The sequence below is a fragment of the Acartia tonsa genome, chromosome 13 (assembly GCF_053477335.1).
Source record: "Acartia tonsa isolate MP-2025a chromosome 13, ASM5347733v1, whole genome shotgun sequence".
In the NCBI taxonomy this organism is placed as follows: Eukaryota; Metazoa; Arthropoda; class Copepoda; order Calanoida; family Acartiidae; genus Acartia; species Acartia tonsa.
The window spans coordinates 5,686,739-5,707,043 of NC_137272.1; the positions used below are offsets into that span (position 1 = coordinate 5,686,739).

The window sequence follows — 20,305 nt, forward strand, 5'->3', positions numbered from 1 at the left end:
TAATGTATGTTTGTGCTAAAATATACATACATAGACATTAAGCACTAATTGTGTAGATATAGTGTAGTAGTATAGTGTAGCTACGCTTTCTAAAAGAAAAACTTACATGATAAGCAACATCTTGAATAGAACTATCTTCTCCATCCCCAGATTGTTGACCAACAAGTACCCGTACACTTTCCAATGGCAGTCCTAGGATAAATTATTGGTTGAAAAGTTTGAACACTATGAGCTGGAAACCAACATTCATATAAAGTAATTAGTACCCAAGGTTTTAGAGACAGCGAAAAAGATAACAAGTTCTCGTACACTTTCTAATGGCTGTCCTACATTTAAATAATATGGATTAAAGTATGGAAATAAAGGATAAGATGATGGGGGTATAGTCCTTTCCACGACATCCCTCCATAAGGAGCGATTCTTCGTATTTTTAAAATGGCTTTTTATAGGTTATTTTATAGTTAGGTTAGGTTATATTGTGTTAGGTGATTTCCCCACAGGGTTAGGTAATTGGCCCCGCAGGGTTAGAGCCCCCCGCAGGGGCTAGAAATAGGAGAAAAGCTACTGTGAAAAATACGAAGAATCGCTCCTTGATGGATTATATATTTAGGTGATACACAAAATAACCCCTTAAATAAAGTGGACACTATGAAACAATCATCAAAATTCAATGAAAGTATCCAAGGATTTTAAGTATACATTTTTAAAATAAAGATTAGAGGGAGGGATAAAACAATAGCCGATAAATTGATGTACATCCCAAGTAATAATTATCAAAATTATCCCTTTTGTAGGATATATTATTGATTGGAAAGATTAAACATTAGTAGTTTGAAACAACTATGAAAATTCAATTCAGTATTCAAAGTTTTCGAGACAGCGAATAAGATAATTAGTATCCGTACACTTTCAAATGACAGTCCCATAATTTTATAATAAAGATTAGATTACAGAACTCAAGGAATAAGACAATAGCCGATAAATTGATGTACATGCCCAATGGTGATACACAAAATTATCCTATCTGTAGAATATTACAACTAGTGATTGAACGCCAATAAAAATCCCCCAAAGTTGTTAAGCAAATTAATAAACAAACGTTATTATAAAACTGTGTGGACTAATGTAATAAACAGCTTAATACCCCCCCCCCCCCGCTGCTAAATTTTTCAAATGATTAAGATATTACCTCTCAAGCAATGTGCTGGTGCGATGATAACAGTATTTGTAACAATAGCCCCAGCACACAAAATATTACCTCTCAAGCAATGTGCTGGTGCGATAATAACAGTATTTGTAACAATAGCCCCGGCACACAAAATATTACCTCTCAAGCAATGTGCTGGTGCGATGATAACAGTATTTGTAACAATAGCCCTAGCACACAAAATATTACCTCTCAAGCAATGTGCGGGTGCGATAATAACAGTATTTGTAACAATAGCCCCGGCACACAAAATATTATCTCTCAAGCAATGTGCGGGTGCGATAATAACAGTATTTGTAACAATAGCCCCGGCACACAAAATATTATCTCTCAAGCAATGTGCTGGTGCGATAATAACAGTATTTGTAACAATAGCCCCGGCACACAAAATATTATCTCTCAAGCAATGTGCGGGTGCGATAATAACAGTATTTGTAACAATAGCCCCGGCACACAAAATATTATCTCTCAAGCAATGTGCGGGTGCGATAATAACAGTATTTGTAACAATAGCCCCGGCACACAAAATATTATCTCTCAAGCAATGTGCGGGTGCGATAATAACAGTATTTGTAACAATAGCCCCAGCACACAAAATATTACCTCTCAAGCAATGTGCTGGTGCGATAATAACAGTATTTGTAACAATAGCCCCAGCACACAAAATATTACCTCTCAAGCAATGTGCGGGTGCGATAATAACAGTATTTGTAACAATAGCCCCAGCACACAAAATATTACCTCTCAAGCAATGTGCTGGTGCGATGATAACAGTATTTGTAACAATAGCCCTAGCACACAAAATATTACCTCTTAAGCAATGTGCGGGTGCGATAATAACAGTATTTGTAACAATAGCCCCAGCACACAAAATATTACCTCTCAAGCAATGTGCTGGTGCGATAATAACAGTATTTGTAACAATAGCCCCAGCACACAAAATATTACCTCTCAAGCAATGTGCGGGTGCGATAATAACAGTATTTGTAACAATAGCCCCGGCACACAAAATATTACCTCTCAAGCAATGTGCGGGTGCGATAATAACAGTATTTGTAACAATAGCCCCAGCACACAAAATATTACCTCTCAAGCAATGTGCGGGTGCGATAATAACAGTATTTGTAACAATAGCCCCAGCACACAAAATATTACCTCTCAAGCAATGTGCTGGTGCGATAATAACAGTATTTGTAACAATAGCCCCGGCACACAAAATATTACCTCTTAAGCAATGTGCGGGTGCGATAATAACAGTATTTGTAACAATAGCCCCGGCACACAAAATATTACCTCTCAGGCAATGTGCTGGTGCGATGATAACAGTATTTGTAACAATAGCCCCGGCACACAAAATATTACCTCTTAAGCAATGTGCGGGTGCGATAATAACAGTATTTGTAACAATAGCCCCGGCACACAAAATATTACCTCTCAAGCAATGTGCTGGTGCGATGATAACAGTATTTGTAACAATAGCCCCGGCACACAAAAGCTCCAAAATCGGGGATACTACAACAATCTTTACCAGCCATGGAAAACTCTAAAAATAAAAAAAAAGATTAAAAGAAAAAAATAGTTATTTATCGAGCATCGTACTATAGACAGCTATACTAGTATTGTAAATGAAAAAAAAATTTATTAATTTCAGTTTTATTAGCCCCGAGGATACTTAGGCCCGAGCTTGTTACATTATACTGTACTTGTGTTTGTGAGGATAAGAGGGTGGGATCCACTTCTCTGCCATTCTCAATTCCATATTTAGATGCGTCATAAGGTGAATATCTAAATTATACAAAAAGTTTTGACGATTTTTCTTTTAAAATTAGAAGCTTTTAAAAATATTTTAGGTTTAATAATTAATGTACTATTTAAGGTTCTGCTTTTTTGTGAATGAGGATTCTCTGGACAATAGGGCAAAATTGTAAATACAAAGAATCTATTTAAATGTTGATTAAAAATTATGAAAAGTAAGCAATTATTCAACAGATCGATTCAATTTTTGTTTCAAGCTTCTATATAAAAGAAACAGCGTATAGTGTCTAATAATAAATGACGTCATACAATACATATGACCAATGATAGTCCAGTATATTACAATGTATTCTGGTCTATTATTGGCTATTCTATCGTATGACGTCATAATCTGATGAGGGACTTTAGTTATCTTCTTGTTTGTACGTATATATTATTACCTCTGACCACATGGCACTTGTATAGAATATATTGAGTGCAGCAGATTTAGTGATAACAATAACAGCAGGCTTTTACATACACACCTCATCTTTAGGCTGTCCTAGATAGATAGATAGATAGATAGATAGATAGAAAGATAGATAGATAGATAGATAGATAGATAGATAGATAGATAGATAGATAGATAGATAGATAGATAGATAGATAGATAGATAGATAGATATATAGATAGATAGATAGATAGATAGATAGATAGATAGATAGATAGATAGATAGATAGATAGATAGATAGATAGATAGATAGATAGATAGATAGATAGATAGATAGATAGATAGATAGATAGATAGATAGATAGATAGATAGATAGATAGATAGATAGATAGATAGATAGATAGATAGATAGATAGATAGATAGATAGATAGATAGATAGATAGATAGATAGATAGATAGATAGATAGATAGATAGATAGATAGATAGATAGATATATAGATAGATAGATAGATAGATAGATAGATAGGTAAGTAGATCGGTGGGTAGCTAGGTAATTACCTAAGTAGATAGATAAATATACACATGAGATAAATGGATTAATTGGAAATCTTTATACTAAAGTAACAGGATGTCTGTTTGTCTTTGTGTTTGAGTGTTTGTACCGAAGGATCTCGCTAACCACTGAACCGATCGGGTTCTCCTTAACAGGGTAGCTTCTCATAGGTCCCGGGAAGGTTTATAACTATTTTAGGGGAGGGTACCACCACCCTCCCAAGAGAAATCGCCCCTAGAAAAAAAAACCCCACAAAATTTTTTTTTTTTTTTTATGACTAAATAATTAAAATTCTCCCCAAAAATTTTTTATACTTTTTCTTTTAAAAACTAATAATAAAATTGGGTTATAAAATTCGACTATCCTCAAGTGCCCCTAGAGGCCTCTAGGGGGCGTAGCCGCTAGTTTAATATATTGCAAGATAGATAGATAAACACAGCAAATAAAAGTCAGATAAAAAAATTCTGATTTAAATTATAAATTGCAATGGTTGTTTGCGGCTTTATTTGAATATTTTTAACGATTGTAAAACGACCTCAAATTCATTTTGGCATTTGATTACATAATGATTTTACAAATAGATAGTCTGATAAGTAAACAGATTAAAAATTATTAATTGTTAAAAATGAAGCTTTTTATATTTAGATTTTCTTTTTACATCAGTAAAAGTATAGAATGCAGTTTTGTTCTTAGCTTTATATAAAAGTAACAGGATGTTCGTCTGTATGTCTATCAGGTTCAATAATTTCTTACAAATTTTTAACTTTTTCTTTTAAATTTAATGAAAGTGAAGTGTTTATATACCCCCCCCCCCCTTCCCTCTAAGGGGTAGTCGATAGATTTATATATGCCAATTATTTTGTTTATTGTATGAAATTGCGACAAAGCCAAAATTACGTTAAAATTGTGTCAAAAAAGAACAATGTGACGTAATAAAAATGAGGGATTATCCATCTCTTTTTTAGGGGTCTCATCTCCCTTATTTTGTTATGCCACATGGATCATTTTTGATAAAATTTAAACACAATTTGGGCTGTGTCTGAAATTGCAAACTTAATCCATTTAATTATCGTTTTATCCCTTACTTAGGTTTTTGCAATTACAAATTGAATTACGTCCATAAATAAATTATCCCAGCGAAACTTTAAAAAAAGGTAGCATGCTCCGTTGTTTGATATCTCAAATGGTAGCTTATGAATTACCACCTAATTTTTTGGCGATAAACGTTGGAAAATCGTCATCTCAATCAAAAGGTAGCATGCGAGTTATATATCAATTAATTAAATGTGTTAAAAACCTATTCTGGCAAAACAAAACTATTTCATTTCGACAATATTGCACTACATTAAGGAGACCATAATTGACATACAATCGACATATTGATTCCTCAAAGGATAACATTGACATTGCGTTGACTATATGGCATTATACAAAAGTGATCCTAACTTACATTTTATCGATATAACGATAGTCTAGCTACATTATGACTGCTTACTTGCTTGAAATAATAATTAAACAAAGTTTAAGGGTTAAGTGGTAGTGCTAATATAAAACTGAGGTCTACACTTTTTTTAACAATTAACCACCTAAACAGTTTAAATTGTAAAAACTTTTATAGATTACATAAGAAAACTTTAAATATTTAACCAAAAATAATTTTCCAAAAAGCGACCGCATAAGTCTGGCCAAAAATATGGATGTTGATACATTTTTGCAAAATAAATTCAAATTGCTAATCTTTTATAAAGTAGCAAAGCTGCCGTATAATTCTGAGTGTCCGTCCGTTAATAAACCAAAATAAAACAGACCAATTCATCTTTTTAATAAAACAGCTGAATTTTTTATATTGATTTACATCATCTTTTTTTGTTAATGTATTCTAAAAGTGTTATTTCCAGCGTAAATAAGTTAACCACAAAAATTATTTGAACGTACTACGTAAAATGCTAAAAAAAATGTGCCATCAAATCCACAACATGAGTTACATCACCATAGTAACAAATTATTACTACAGCACGAACTGATTATTTCTAATTGCTTCAACTACATCTTGAACAGCCCCCCACCCCTTCTGTAGTTTTTGAAGCTATTTTCTATAAAGTCTTAATTTATGAAAAAATATGGGAATATGCGATAGTGATATCACAGCTCTAAAGAGTAGAAATTTTTCATGGTTTATGGGTTTCAGTTTCTAAGCAGACGTTCAGATTAAACACATAATAAATTAAAACTGCCTGTCTAGTTGACTATAATTGACAATATCTACTTTATATCCATGATATACTACATTTCCACTTATGCGCTGCTTATAGACAAAATTGTTTTTTTAAAATCCTTATATGATTGTAACAGATTGTTTGCTTGTCTGCCTGTTTGTACCGAAAGATCTCGCTAACCACTGAAATGATATGGCTCTCCTTTACAATAAAGCTTTGAACAAGTCCCAGAAAAATAAACTTATGAAACTTGACCCTTACCACTTCAGTTTTTAAGTGCCCTTGAGGCCCAGTAAGGTAAATATAACAAAGTATATTTTTGATAGAATAATTTATCATCTATTGTCCTATCAACCCAGGATTTAATATTTTGCTATTTTACTTTGAAATTTGTAACTGTTTTACGAAAACAATGGATTTTATCAACCATACTTCCTTCCCATTTCTCTTACACTACTTACATTTTATTTAATACATAACCAATGAGTTTTAAATTAAAGGAAGCAAAAAAAAATTAATTTTCCGTCTGTAGTTAATTGGTTATTTTTCTGTTTACTCCAAGTGTCTAGTCTAGCAGAAAAACATCTTTTAAAAGGTATATTAAAATTAATATTGAGGTGATGGTTTTTGTTTTTTTCAACCTTAGGTCATTTTAGATTGGGCACTGGGTAGCCCCGCATGGTTAGGACTGATATTTGCTACCTAGTATCTAGGTGTTAGGCACAGGTTAAAAAAGTACTTCTCAATTTTAATTTATTTAAAAATAAAAGGGGGCAGGGTAATTCATTTTTATCGAAAGCACTTATATAGATTTCAAGACTTTTCTTCGAAAAATTTGTTTACTTTAAGAAATAAATGCCTTTTAAATCTAAAACCACAATTATAAATTTAAATCAGATATATTTTTTGTATACAGAAATAAATTACTTGATGGTCATTTTTGTGGCATTCATTTACGTAGAAACCGCACCCCTTTTTTAAGCCAGTTAAAGTACATTTAGATAAATTATTCTACACAAGTAAAAACTTATGCAAAGAAAAGAAAGAAATATCAAAATTTGAAATTTGTCGAATTATTCAACTTCCACCTCCTTAAGTGCCCCTAGAGGCTGCTAGTTAATAATATAGAAATGTATCTAGATAATGAAAAAGATAGATAGATAATTAGAAAATACACAGATAGCTAATTATATAAAAAAAACTAAAAAAAACTGACCTTTTAATGTATTTATGTATGTTCCACTTATTTTTGATTTAATGTTTGTTTTTATCTCATAATATAATATAATTATTATATCACTAACTATTATATCAAGGTCTCTTATTAATAATAATTATTTATTTCATATTCTGTGTCAACAGCTAGGTGACTCTAATTCTATAATACCAACAAGGTTATTATATACTCAGTTTTGGTTATCAGAAAAGATTATACTTGAATTTTGTTACTAAAGATTCTGAGTATATCTCATGAAACTAAAGTATGAGCAGCTAAGAAGATCTGTATATTTTACCAGAGAGAGTGATAGGACAATGGGCTGTTTATTACACTAGTCCCCAAAGTTTTATAATAACGTTTTCTTATTCATAGGCTTAACAACTGTGTGGATTTTAATAAATTTTGATTGGTTGGTAAATTACGTAGAGTGTTCAAAGTATAATTTTAATCTAAAGAAGGGGTAATTTCATGTATCATGATTGGTGACGTACATCAATTTATCGGCCAATGTCATATCCCTATATATCCTTGATTTTTGAAGCAGTTTCGCGACTAAATTATGGTGTGAAAAAAACCTTGTATATAATAACCTTGTAAATGAATGTGAAAAAAAGTTGAAATTCACGGTTCACCGTCGTTGCATCACTTTTTCATTACCACTTTTTTTTCATAAAAAAATGTTCCGAGTTCAATTTTCAATTTCTTTACTTTGGTAGATTTTCTTGTTTCTGTGGTTTGGTAATATTTTTGTAAATATTGTCTGCTAAACACAAACCTGTAATAAAAATCTAAAATTAGTGATTTATTATTACTTGGATCTTACTCCAGATTATCATGTACTCTAATAAAGTGAAATTTGTAGCTGGCTAAAATTACTATCCCACCTTATTTACCCCACCCTTTTACCCTCTACTGGATGAACGAATAAATAACCATAAATGGTATCCATGTTAGCATTGACGGCAATTTTTCTCCTGTCATAATATTCACGCATTCTATACATATCTAGTATGTGTATTTACTAGCGGTTGCTAAGAAAATTAGTTTCATAGGTAGCGGAGCAAATACTAGCTAAAACAATTTCCATGTAATTGTAAAGTATGTATTAATTATAAATTCTCAATATATGACATTTGATCTTGATATTTTCAATTCAATTTGAAAGGATCATCTTGTCATCCTTGTCATCCTTGTCTTTTAATCAAACCAAAAATTATACCTTTATCACTAAAATAATCACTAGGAAATAAAGCAATGAGTCAAATAAATGTTAATCATACTTCCACGATTTCTCCAAGATAACTAAAGGATTTTTTGAAAGTTCCATAATATTTTCATAGATTAATTAATAGATAAATAAATTAACGAAAATCAAAATTTTTGTCTGAGTTTTTTAAATTCTTTATGATAATTACATTTTTCAGTTTTCAATAAAACAAATTTATAAATATAAAAAAATAAAGGTTCTTTTGAGTACATTTTTTTGTCTATGATTAAGGCAAAGGGCTTTAAACCTTTTTGGTGATTTTTAAGGATTTATTACCAAATTAAACACAACATAATTCAAACCCTAGATACATTGATATAATAAAGAATCAAAGTTTTCCTAAGAACCGCCCCCTTTGCGGATCTTAATGAATAAAGAGGCCGACAGGCCACGCCTTCTTTTTTTTGGGTAACTCTTCTTTTTAATCAGTGTCCGTTTAATGATGCAAATTTTATTAAAACTAAAGTCTTTAATACCATTAGGGTCGGCAGGTCCGTACGTCCGTAAAGGTTATATTTTTGTTATTTTAGATATACTAGAAATTTTCTATCAATTTCAAACATTGCATGATGATTCATATAACAGTAAGTTACGATTTAGTAAGCGTGGCAACTCTTTAACTCTACCAGAATACGTCAATTTAAAACCAATTACTTTTAATAACTATTTCTTATGTTATAAAATTATCCTATTCATCTGGTTTTTGGAATACTGATTTCTATTTCAACAAAGTATAATGTTATAAGCGAAGCATCTCTATAATCAAGCCCTAAAAATAGAAGTATTTTCTTAAACCATGTCCTGTATTTAAGTAAGTTTTTCAAAAAATTAACTTTCAAATTTGTTTAGACTTTTACACTGATTTTGATACGAGGATGTAATATTAAATAATAAAAATGATTAATAATTATTACTAAATGACGGGAAAGTTTTTCTGTATATGAGAGATCCCCCAAATAAAGCTAATCTTTGCTGTTTTTAATTCATATTATCTTAACCAAAATAAAAGAAAATAAGGGGGCGAAAAAATAAAAGGAGGAGAGAATGATCTAAGGTTATGGGGAGGAGATTTAGTGCCGTTTGAGTTTCAAAATGGGTAAACAGGGGGGGGGGGGGGGAGGCCCGAGGGGGGGTTAAAGGGGCCTGTGTTATTTTCTTTCAAATTTAATTGAATTTGATTGGAATTTAATTAATATGTTAAAATTCTTATTGGGTTCTTTGCACTTTGGTAACAAAGCTACACAAGTATAACTATATGGACCTGACCTTTTGTATTTTTAAAGGCGAAGTTTTTTATAATTAGGGTCAGTCCGTCCGTATGGCCGTCCGTAACCGTTAGCTCTTCTCAATAATTGAAACATGATTGAATTGTCCCATCGATTTCAAACTTTGCATGATGATTCCTTTAACACTTAGCTACGATTTTTGACAACATTTTTTATGTGATATAGTATACAATATATCTGATTTTTGGAATTATGATTCCTAGTTCAACAATGTAGAATATTCTTTATAAGATAAGCATCACTATAATCAAGTCCTTAAAATGTAAGTATGGCGTTTAAACATTATACTGTATTTAACAGTTTTGCAACAATTAATCTACATACAATTTTGTTCAAACTTATACACTTCTATTCTGCTTATTTATTTCTGACAGTTAGGTTTAATTAAATTATTTTTTGGATTATGCTAAATCTTCATTATTAAGATACGAATTAGAAGCTACTGTATAAAAAGAATATATTTTGGAATGATTCCCTTGACCAATGCGCATCAAATAACTATATTGTTTTGTCAGTATTTGCTATAAATTTTATTTCATTTGTACAGGAAAAGTTTTTTTTCTTAGTGTGAAAATTCTCTTCTAATCTAATCTAATCACTTTGTCAGCTTGTCTATCAATAATTCTACAGTGTCAGATATTTTTATTTTCCCGTATGACCTTGAAACCGATTAGTATCAGGTGGAATAGAAACGCTTTGGCGTGCGAACCGAAGGGGGCATTTGGGGCAATCGCCCCCCCCCTAGCGACCAAAAAGAAATTAGGTTATAATCTTTTTTCACTGAACATAACAAACCAGGTAATAGGAAGTATTTTATTTTGTATAATATAAACTTTTTACCAAAGAAATTTTGTACATCCCCAATGATGATTACCCTTATATAGATTACAATTAGTGGATGAAATGTATGGAAACTCGACTTAATTAACCAACCAATCAAAATTCCATTAAAGTCCCCCAAAGTTGTTGAGCCAACGAATAAGAAAATTTTATATGAAATATTGGGGACTAGTGTAATAAATAGCCCAAAAACCCCTCCCTCCCTGCATATTTAAAGAAAAAATTTGCGCTTCGCGCCCTTCCAAATGGTTTCTGCTTTTTATTTCATTGTATATTTTGTTTTTATTTCTATAAAACAACAAATATTTAATTAAAAAGTTATTTTATATAAAAAAGAAACAGCGTTGATATTTATCTAAGTCTTTTTCCCAACACTGTATGTCTGTCTAAATGAATAACTATATATGATATCATAATATTTTCAGGATAAGTTTATCATTTTTTTTGTGTACATACCCTTACAAAAAGACATGTTTTTTATGGCAATTTTCATTAAAAACCCTTAAAACTAACTACACTCTATATTCCTAACTTGATAAAATACGCCACTCTTGTTGTCTTTAATTGATTTTAGTTCAAAGGGGGAGTAAATATTTTTAGGTGCGCTTTACGCACTTCACTTATAAATCATTGGAAACACCACTTAATCAAAAATTAACAGAGTTTTAAAGTGCCATTTAAAGAGGGTAGGATATGTTGATATAACTTTTTAACTTCTCTATAATTCACTATGGCTGTCAGTACGAAATGCTAAGGGGGAAATGTGATTTTTTCAACTGCAATTAAAGATAGAAGGCTAAAACTTAATGTTAACATTCCCATCATTATGGAGTATAATTAACTATAAAAAATTCATGGAGGTTGGACGTTGGACGTTTTTGGCTTTTTTGTATCTTTTAAATTTCGGATATAGTCCCTTTTGTGACATTGCCTCTTAAGGTGCATTTCGTCGTATTTTCACAGCAGCTTTTCACCTATGTATAGCTCCTGCGGGGCCAATTGCCTAAGCCTGCGGGGAAATCACCTGACCCAACTTAACCTAGAATAACCTATTAAAAGCTACTATGAAAATACGACGAAATGCCCTTTAAGAGGCATTGCCACAAAAGAAACTATACCCCAAAGTTTTCCATATTTCTAAGAGATTTTTATATCTGTAGATGAAAGGACAAGTAATTTTCTTGATATCTTTGGTTTTTATGGAACGTGGATTATAAGATTAAAAAAAAAAATTTCTTGCTGTTTCGAGCATCCAGTATGTAATTTACTCTGACTGTCATCACACAACATACAGAAAAAAGGATTTGTGACTTTTTCTATCTAAAATATATATTGATTTCAACATATGCTCTTTAAATCTTGTCTGTATTCTTATTAATGATTTTTTTGTGCTTTGCTACTTATAGATGTTGTCATCCTTGTTTAAAATCAGTTTTACATAATAGGTAAATTTTAAGTAAATTATTTCCAAAATGAGTGTTTTTATCTCCCCCCCCAAAAATTTTTTAATGGGGTTATTCATCCTTCCTGTTGAGATTTTATAACATCCCCTTCCACCCATAAAAAAATGTTTTGTGGTGGGGGGGGGGGGGGAAGGTTAAATTATCTTCTGTACTTTTTTTTCGAAGATGCTTTCTAGCTCCCTTCCCTTCGGTCATTGCAGGGTGGGGAGAAGGGATGGGGGAGAAGAGATGGGGGATATAAATGGGAAATAGGGATGGGGGAAGGGATAGGGAAGAAGGGATAAGGACTAGAAGGCCCATAATCAAATAATCCCACCCCTTAAACGCCCTTATTTAAAGTTAGTATATATAATCAAAATGACCCCCCCCCCTAAAGCAAAGTGCCCCCCCGGGGCACTTTGCTTTAGAGGGGGGGGGCAAAATTTTACAAAATCTTTAAAATGCCCCCCCCCCCCTAGACAAAGTGCTTCGCACGCCACTGTAGAAACGGTTCTCAGGCTCTCAGCCATACTGAAAAATTATGTCTAACACCGCATAATATTTAGTTTTCTACGAATATAAAAATGTACAATTTGCTTGGTCTGTATGATTTTCCTTTATTTTTCACATTTTTTTATATTTCTATGCGTCGCTACTAATGGTTATTGTCATCCTTTTTTTCTGATAAAACGTATTTACTTTGGTAACCAAAAAAATCAAAAAATTGTGGGAAAAAGAAAGTTAAAGACAGACAATAAAAAACTTGTTTTAAATATGTTAAAACAAGGATGACTACATCCAAAAGTAGCGAAGCACTAAAAATTCATGGACGGACAAACAGACAAATTGAATTATAAAGACGATGTTCGGCTCATAAATCTGCTGTAATACTTAGAATTTGCTAAACATTTCTGATATATTAATAACAAATATTTTAATTTTTTATGCATGGACCAAGTTAATCATAAACTTGTTGCTCACCGATATACCAAAAAAATTTCACCAGTCTATCTTCAATAGCAGCTGAGAAAGTTGCATTTCTCCCATAGTATTACGGACGGACTGACTGACGGACAGACAAAGTCAATTATAGGGTAGCTTAGCTACTAAAATACCCGTTAAATTGAGAATGGAATTTTGGTTGTTTGTCTCTTGTCCTTTGATGTTGATTTGTTAACTACAGTTTTCTTTAAGTATAAGAGTTCAATATTGATACATGAGACTATTGGGTACAATGTTTTAGACGAAGCATCGCTATAACTAAGCCTTAAAATATAAGTATGCTGGTATTCAGCAGCCTGTTTCTCATTTAAGGAATCATCCTGGTTTAGATTTCTCATTTCTGTTGACATTAAAGGCGTTGTTACTTTATAATTGTTAATGTTCATTTGTCTGGCCATTTAATTTGTAGAGCTTCGCTTTCATAGATGTTGTCATCCTTGTTTTACTTAAAAGTCAGTTTTATTTCTATAAATAACGCTGCACTTTGTAATAATACCAATGAAACAAGGATAACTTTCATAAGTCAAACCGCAGCGGAACTACAATAAAATGAGCAGTAAAGTAAAATAAAGTTATAACATAACAAATTCTTTTAAAACAGTTGTTGTATGATTGTTGTATTGCTTGTCCTTATCAATATATTATTTCTATTTTTTTTACCACAGAAGGTCAGACGCACGGAATATTCTAGATATAGAGAAGCTTCGTCACAGAAATGTTATAATTTGCTATTGTTAGAAATGATGCAATTATATTAAAATAAAACAAGAATTAAACTATTATTAAAGTAAATCACTTAGAACTATAATATTGATCTTATACGGTAGGTTAATGTCAGTCAGACATTTCTTTTTTAGCACTCATATATCCACCTAACAAAATTACTTTAAAATGAAAATTAGGGGAAGGTTAGTTTTTTTCTACTTATGCCTAATACCTCTCCAGGGAATTGCAGTATCTTAACCACGCGAGGTTCCTCTGTACCCAATAAAACCCAACCTAACCTAGCCATAGTTAAAACGAAAAGCTGTACCCCACGCTCTCGTCGTCTTTATTTCAAATTTATTTAAATAAGGGGAGGGAGTGTTGTGTTCTCGACTTGGCAATTTTAATAAATAGTGTTTCAAAAACCATTTTGCACCAATTGAACCAAAAAAGTAATTGATAGAAATTATACTATGCTTCATTAGTCAGATTAATCAAATCACTACCTACATTAGTTTTTTATTGTTTTTTTTTAGTATGTAATCGATTCTAAAATCTTGTCTGTCCATCTGTCAGAGCCTAGGAAAGCCAAGTCAATGAGGCTGACACAAAGTCTTGGCTGCTCTCACTCAAAGAACTGATTTATTTGTAAGATTTTTATGACCAATAAAGGTATATTCTATATTTAACTTTCGAATGTTGTAGTATAAAATAGATTTCTCTGTTGATATTAAAGATGGTAGGCTTAACTATTGAATAATATCCACTTAAAAAAAAGAAAATGACTAAAATTTGAGGCAATGCCTACATTAAATGTTAAGAGTACAACAGCAAAAAAAATATACTTCCCAAAAAGTGACTATAACCTTTTTTAAAAATGAAATTCTTAAAACTTGACAAAATTCAAAGAAATGCTTTGCAAAAAAACATTTAGTACCTAATGTTTGCCTTTATTTTTCTTAAAGGTGGCTTCGCCCATATCCTTTATAGTCTGAACATTTAAAGAGGTGTAAGGGGTTTTTACTACCTCATGTAAAATCACTGAAAGCAGGGAAGCCCTATTGATTCAGTGGTTAAAGATAGCCTAAGCTTTAGGCTGACGAACAAGCAGGCTTAGTTTTTCTTTACATTTCAGACAGGATAGGTTTAAAAATTTTCAAAACTTCAGAAAAGAACCCAGCAAATGTTAAATTTGTTCGTTTTTTTTCAGGGAAGCTTCTCATGGGGCCACAAGGTTCATATATTCCCCTCCCAAAAATTATACAGCACTCCCCCCCCCCAAAGGTCTTATTTATACAAAATATTTATTTCTTCCATTGAATAATCTCTTCGGATCTCTATGAAAATTCCTGTTGATAGTAAATCAGATAAATGCATTTTAAGGCTAAAAAATTTTAGGCTAGCAGTGTCTTGGTATTTGAAGAAAAAAAACTAAAAATAAAGACGATTACATCCAATAGCAGCTTTTTGACACTACAAGCTAAATAAGAAGAAAGAGAGCCATTTTTAAAATAAATTAAGCTTAAAAATTAAACCTTACATTATCGTTACATACATACATACCTAAAATAATTATAAAATAATGAGAGGATATTACAATATAGATCTGATTAGCTTTATAATTTTTTGTTCAGCTGTTTGGCCAAAATACTTTAAATGGGGTTAAAATTTGAGGCTTGTTTCAATGCAACATCAAAAACATTTCATCAAGTAAAAATCTTGAAATCTCACAGTTTAAGGGATATGGAAATTGATAATAAATTAATTTTCCCAAAGATTTTGTTGTAAAATTTAGTTTCAGGTTGCATGAAATTCCATCTCTCTTTATTTGATCATGTCCAAAATATCATATAATACGCTCTTCCAACACAGTTTAATATAGCTGCTATTTTAATGTCTGTTCATCTGTATGACTTACAGTGATTGCAACTTACTTTTGTTTATTATTTCAAATAAATTATTTATTAAGAAAACACTTTTTTGATATCTAGTTATTTAGGGACAAAAAATATTTATTGACATTACCTGCTAAGTTTATTTTCATAAAAATACTACGCTGCGCTACTAAAATAAGTTAATTCTATAAGATTTCATATCAAAACCTTTATTACAAAATCCAAAATAATTGTTTTAAAACTTTTTTTCCCCCAAGTTGAATATCTACACATTTTCCCAATGGTAGCTGAGTATCCAAAAATGACCCCAATAGTAGCTGAATATCCATGTGTATACTCAGCTGGTATTGAGCCCAACGTTTTCTAATTCGTTGGCTTTACAACTTTGCGGACTTTAGTGAATTTTGATTGGTTGCTTCATTAAGTTGAGTGTTCAAACGTTTAATCCAAAAATTATAATCAACAGAAAGGGGTGTATTTTAGTGATATCATAATTAACAATAAAATAATTCTCCCCTAGCCTTAGATTTACCATTAGGTAGGTTGGTTCCTTTAGGGGGGATGAAAGTCTTGTAGATTATTTTTAAAGTCAACATACCTCAAATTCCTGCGAATAAATGAAAAACAATTTAAACTGGCAATAGGTTTTGATGACCCAACCCCTTGAAGCGTTTTGACAATACAGAAAATTATATACTAATAATAGAAAATCGACTATTTTGCGAAATAGCCTAAAACATGCTCCAAAAAATTTCAGATTTTCAAGTCAAGCTGTTTCAGAGGTCTCAAAGAAATCGTTAAAATAATAATATTCTACCTAAAACTACTAGAGGCTGTGATCATATCGTCTAGGACCTTTGTATTTGAAACGCTGTGCAGATGCTATTAAACAATATAAAGTTCATACCTAGGAGAGCCTAAAACCTTCCGGGAATCTATGTGAAACTTTTCAGTTTTAGGCACTCAACACAGTTTTAAAGATATCGTCTGTAGAGCCATAAAATACAAGCATGTTAGATTTTAATTATTAGTAGCAAAGTAGCTTATATACATTAATCAAAAAGGCTTAAATTAAACTTATTTTAAACTTGATTAAATATTGTATTTACGGAATTTACATCGTTGTTGATTTTATCTTCTTCAATAAATACTGGTCAAAAAAATGTAAGTAATTTAGATTTAAAAGGATAAATTGTTTTGCATTCCTAGATGCTTCATTCTTAAAAACTGCAGTATTTTTGATGAAAATAGGTTCTTTTTCAGTCTAATATGGGTAGTTTTTACTATTTATTTATATTTCATATTAATCAAATTTTACTTCATAAGCGTATGGTGTCTTGTTTTTTTCCTTAAAATATTTGTTGCTTACAAATAAGAATAATATAAGGCAGAAGTTTTTGCTGAAATAAAATCAGTTTTAAAGGAGTGTTTTTGGCAAAATATACAATCCTTCTCTGCAAAAAAAAAAAATTACTTGATTAGGTTATATTATATTCTATAAACTCTATCTTATATACTGCATGTATAATTGTCATATAATTCGCTTCTTGGTAAGGTGATTCCTGAGTCGATAATTGAAATATTAGTGACACTCTCTTTTCCTTAATAATTTCAACTTTTACTGTTAAAATTATTTTTAGTGTTGAATGCTTTAACAAAAGGTTAAACACTAACAACCCCACTCACCCTTTGTTAAAAATGAATAAAAATAAGGGGGTGTGAATTTATTTTCCTCGCCCTATAGGGAATCCTAACCCTGCAGTGCCTTTACCTATGGTGCCCTAAAGCTGCGTTGCAACCAAGTCATTAAATTGACCTAACCTAATCTCACCTAAAGTAATACACTATTAAAAAAAACTAATTTCCCTTATTTTTTATTTAATTCAAGATAATGGATTTTCTTTTTTTATAGTACGAATTTATGTCAGTTTTGTGTAATTTCCTAAACCGAATAAAAGCAGTTACAATGTACATAATAATGATATTCTGAAATTAGAACATTATTACTTAAATTGATCTCATATGCCTTGATTATTATTTTTTGCTGCTTTCACAAAGTACGTACTTTCAATGGATGGGTCAAAAAAAACTTTTGTATGCTTTTAATAAGTTGCAGATTTTTGTCTTTATGGCATTAAATAAGTTAAACGGCATTAATAAGTTTCTAAATTTGTTTATTTCCTTCATGCTGCTGTTAAGGGTTGCCTACCAGCAGCCAAGGATCTAGCTATGTATTTTTAGCATTAATAAAAAGACGAGTAGCTGCAACTTAACCCTTACAGCTCGGGCCCCAATTCCCACCTTAATAGATCGGGGGGGGGGGGGGGGCTCCAAGAGCCCCCCCTTCTATCTCGGCTCCTGTTACAGATAAAGACGTAAAATTTTTTTCTGGTGGTTCATGTGTATTTTTAGAGAAAATTACTTTTTCTAGTCATAGCAGCCAGGCCGCTCCTTAGCCGCTTTTTAGCGGCCAGCCGCTAAATTTACAGCTGTAGAGCGGCCAATTTTCCAGCTAGGATGACCAAATTTTAGGACGAACTTTTATTTTTCATAACAAAAAAATTACTTTTTCTGATCATCGCCAAAAAACGGCAAATAACGGAAACCGCCATTTTCGGCGGTTACGGCGGTAAATGTTTGATGTTGCTCAAGGATTTACCAAAAAAATTTATAGGACTCTAGCTGTAATAGAAGCCACGATATTCATGATATATGTCTGTAGTAAAAGCCGGACAAAAATTGGTCATAAAGTCGGTCAGGGAGCGGTCAAACGGTCATAACACATTTTTTCTCAGAAGGTCATTGATATCTAAGTATTCACCAAAAAAATTTTAGGTTTCTCCTTATACACAAAAGTCATAATGTAGAAATTAAGATTTTTTTAGAATTTTTTTCTAATTTTGGTGCTACCCAACCGACTTTGACCGGACACCAAGACCGACACAGACCAGATATCCTAATAAAATCAACTCTTGCCGACGTATAATTACTAAACTTAAAAAGTCATGATGAAGTCACAGCACTCCATCTTACCTACAAAAAAAATGAGATTGAAAAATCTAGAGGGGGGGGGCTCTTGGAGCCCCCCCCCCCCCGATCTGTAAGGGTTAAAGGGTAGAAAAAAATGAACGCTTAACTTTTTTTCAATATAAACCTTACAGTTTTCGTCTAAAACTAATAAAACTAATTCAATTCATGCTCAAGCAATGTCAATAAGAAAACAATATTGAAATTTGAATCTACTGACCCCTCCAGAGCGCTACTTTTTAAAAAACACCCTTTAGGTAAAATAACCCTATTTTTAACAAAGGGAGGAGTAGGTTGCGCTAAAAATCCGTAAAGATTGTGAATTTTAAGTTAAAAACAGTAGTAGAACGATAACAATTTATGTTACCTTAAAAAAAATTGTCTATATTTCTTTTCAATACGAAATACACATATTTAGTGAATAATATTAACTACTATTCTTAACCCTTAAACTCACACCTTTACGGATTTTTAGCGCAACATACTCCTCCCTTTAGTAATTCTTTGGTGCTTGGATTAATGTTTGGGCAAAATATTCTGTAAATGTTGTTATCCATGTTTATTCTAAGAATTTTTAATGTTTTAAATAACAATGCATTGTTAGGATTCCAAATTGAAAGTTCATCGTTGGGTTAGACCGTTCCCTAAAATGTTGATATATTGGGTCATCTATCTAAGGTAATATTAACCAGCATAAAAAGTGAAAATAAAAAAATATAGAGATATAGTTAGATTTTTAAAACACTCCTGAATGTTACGTTTACGTTCTTGTCCATGATAATAATTTTCATAATAATGTGTAATGTAAATTAGTAGCGCTTCGCGCAATCTTTCGAAAAACATTAAAATACAGCTTTGTTTTAATACCAGATAGATAAATAATAAGACCAATGTGTGGTATAATGGTGTCTAAGCCCTTCTTAAAATTAAAACCGGGAAAACCTGCTCTACCCTTCTTTCCCCTTCAAATGGATTCACACCCACTAAATAATTACTGTTTGTACGCCACTAGAACTTACAACTCCAATTTTTTCGATCATTTGTTTATCAACTAGAGGCAAGAAGAGGAAAAATCTTCGGAACAACAAAGTAAATGTTCGAACTAATAGATTTTAATAGATTATACTAATTTAACAGCACAAATCTTTTTCATCATAAATTATATATTCCTGTAAAGAGCGAAGAAAAAATGCATGAAATTAAAAAGTTTTAAGTTGATGAACAACCATATGTCATCATTGGTGGTTTTAACATTTACACTTTACATTTTGGTAATACTATCAGTTGCGCCCTTATAGGCTTCTAAGTAAAGAGAGAAAGGTGGAGGGGTTGATAAATGGCATATAAATGCTTACTTTAAAAATTTAAGAATGAAAGATAAAAAGTTTATTTTAAAGAGGAATATTTTATCACCGGGATTTCTCATGGGGGAGTACTAAGTTACCCCTTCCCAAAA

At 31.6% G+C, this 20,305-nt stretch overlaps 1 protein-coding gene across 2 annotated transcripts in view; it reads right to left on the reverse strand.

Annotated features, from left to right (window-relative positions):
• Nucleotides 1-20,305, reverse strand: part of LOC145335056 (uncharacterized) — a 69,870-nt gene that overhangs the window by 34,323 nt on the left and 15,242 nt on the right. For both annotated transcript variants that reach the window (XM_080180749.1, XM_080180750.1), the window contains exons 3-8: nt 7,976-8,160; nt 7,383-7,544; nt 3,403-3,503; nt 2,911-2,992; nt 2,639-2,750; nt 107-192 (exon numbers count right to left, since the gene is read on the reverse strand). In XM_080180749.1, coding sequence (XP_080036875.1) covers nt 107-192; nt 2,639-2,750; nt 2,911-2,992; nt 3,403-3,491 — 369 coding nt within the window. In that variant the 5' untranslated portion in view covers nt 3,492-3,503; nt 7,383-7,544; nt 7,976-8,160. The remainder of the gene's footprint in view (nt 1-106; nt 193-2,638; nt 2,751-2,910; nt 2,993-3,402; nt 3,504-7,382; nt 7,545-7,975; nt 8,161-20,305) is intronic.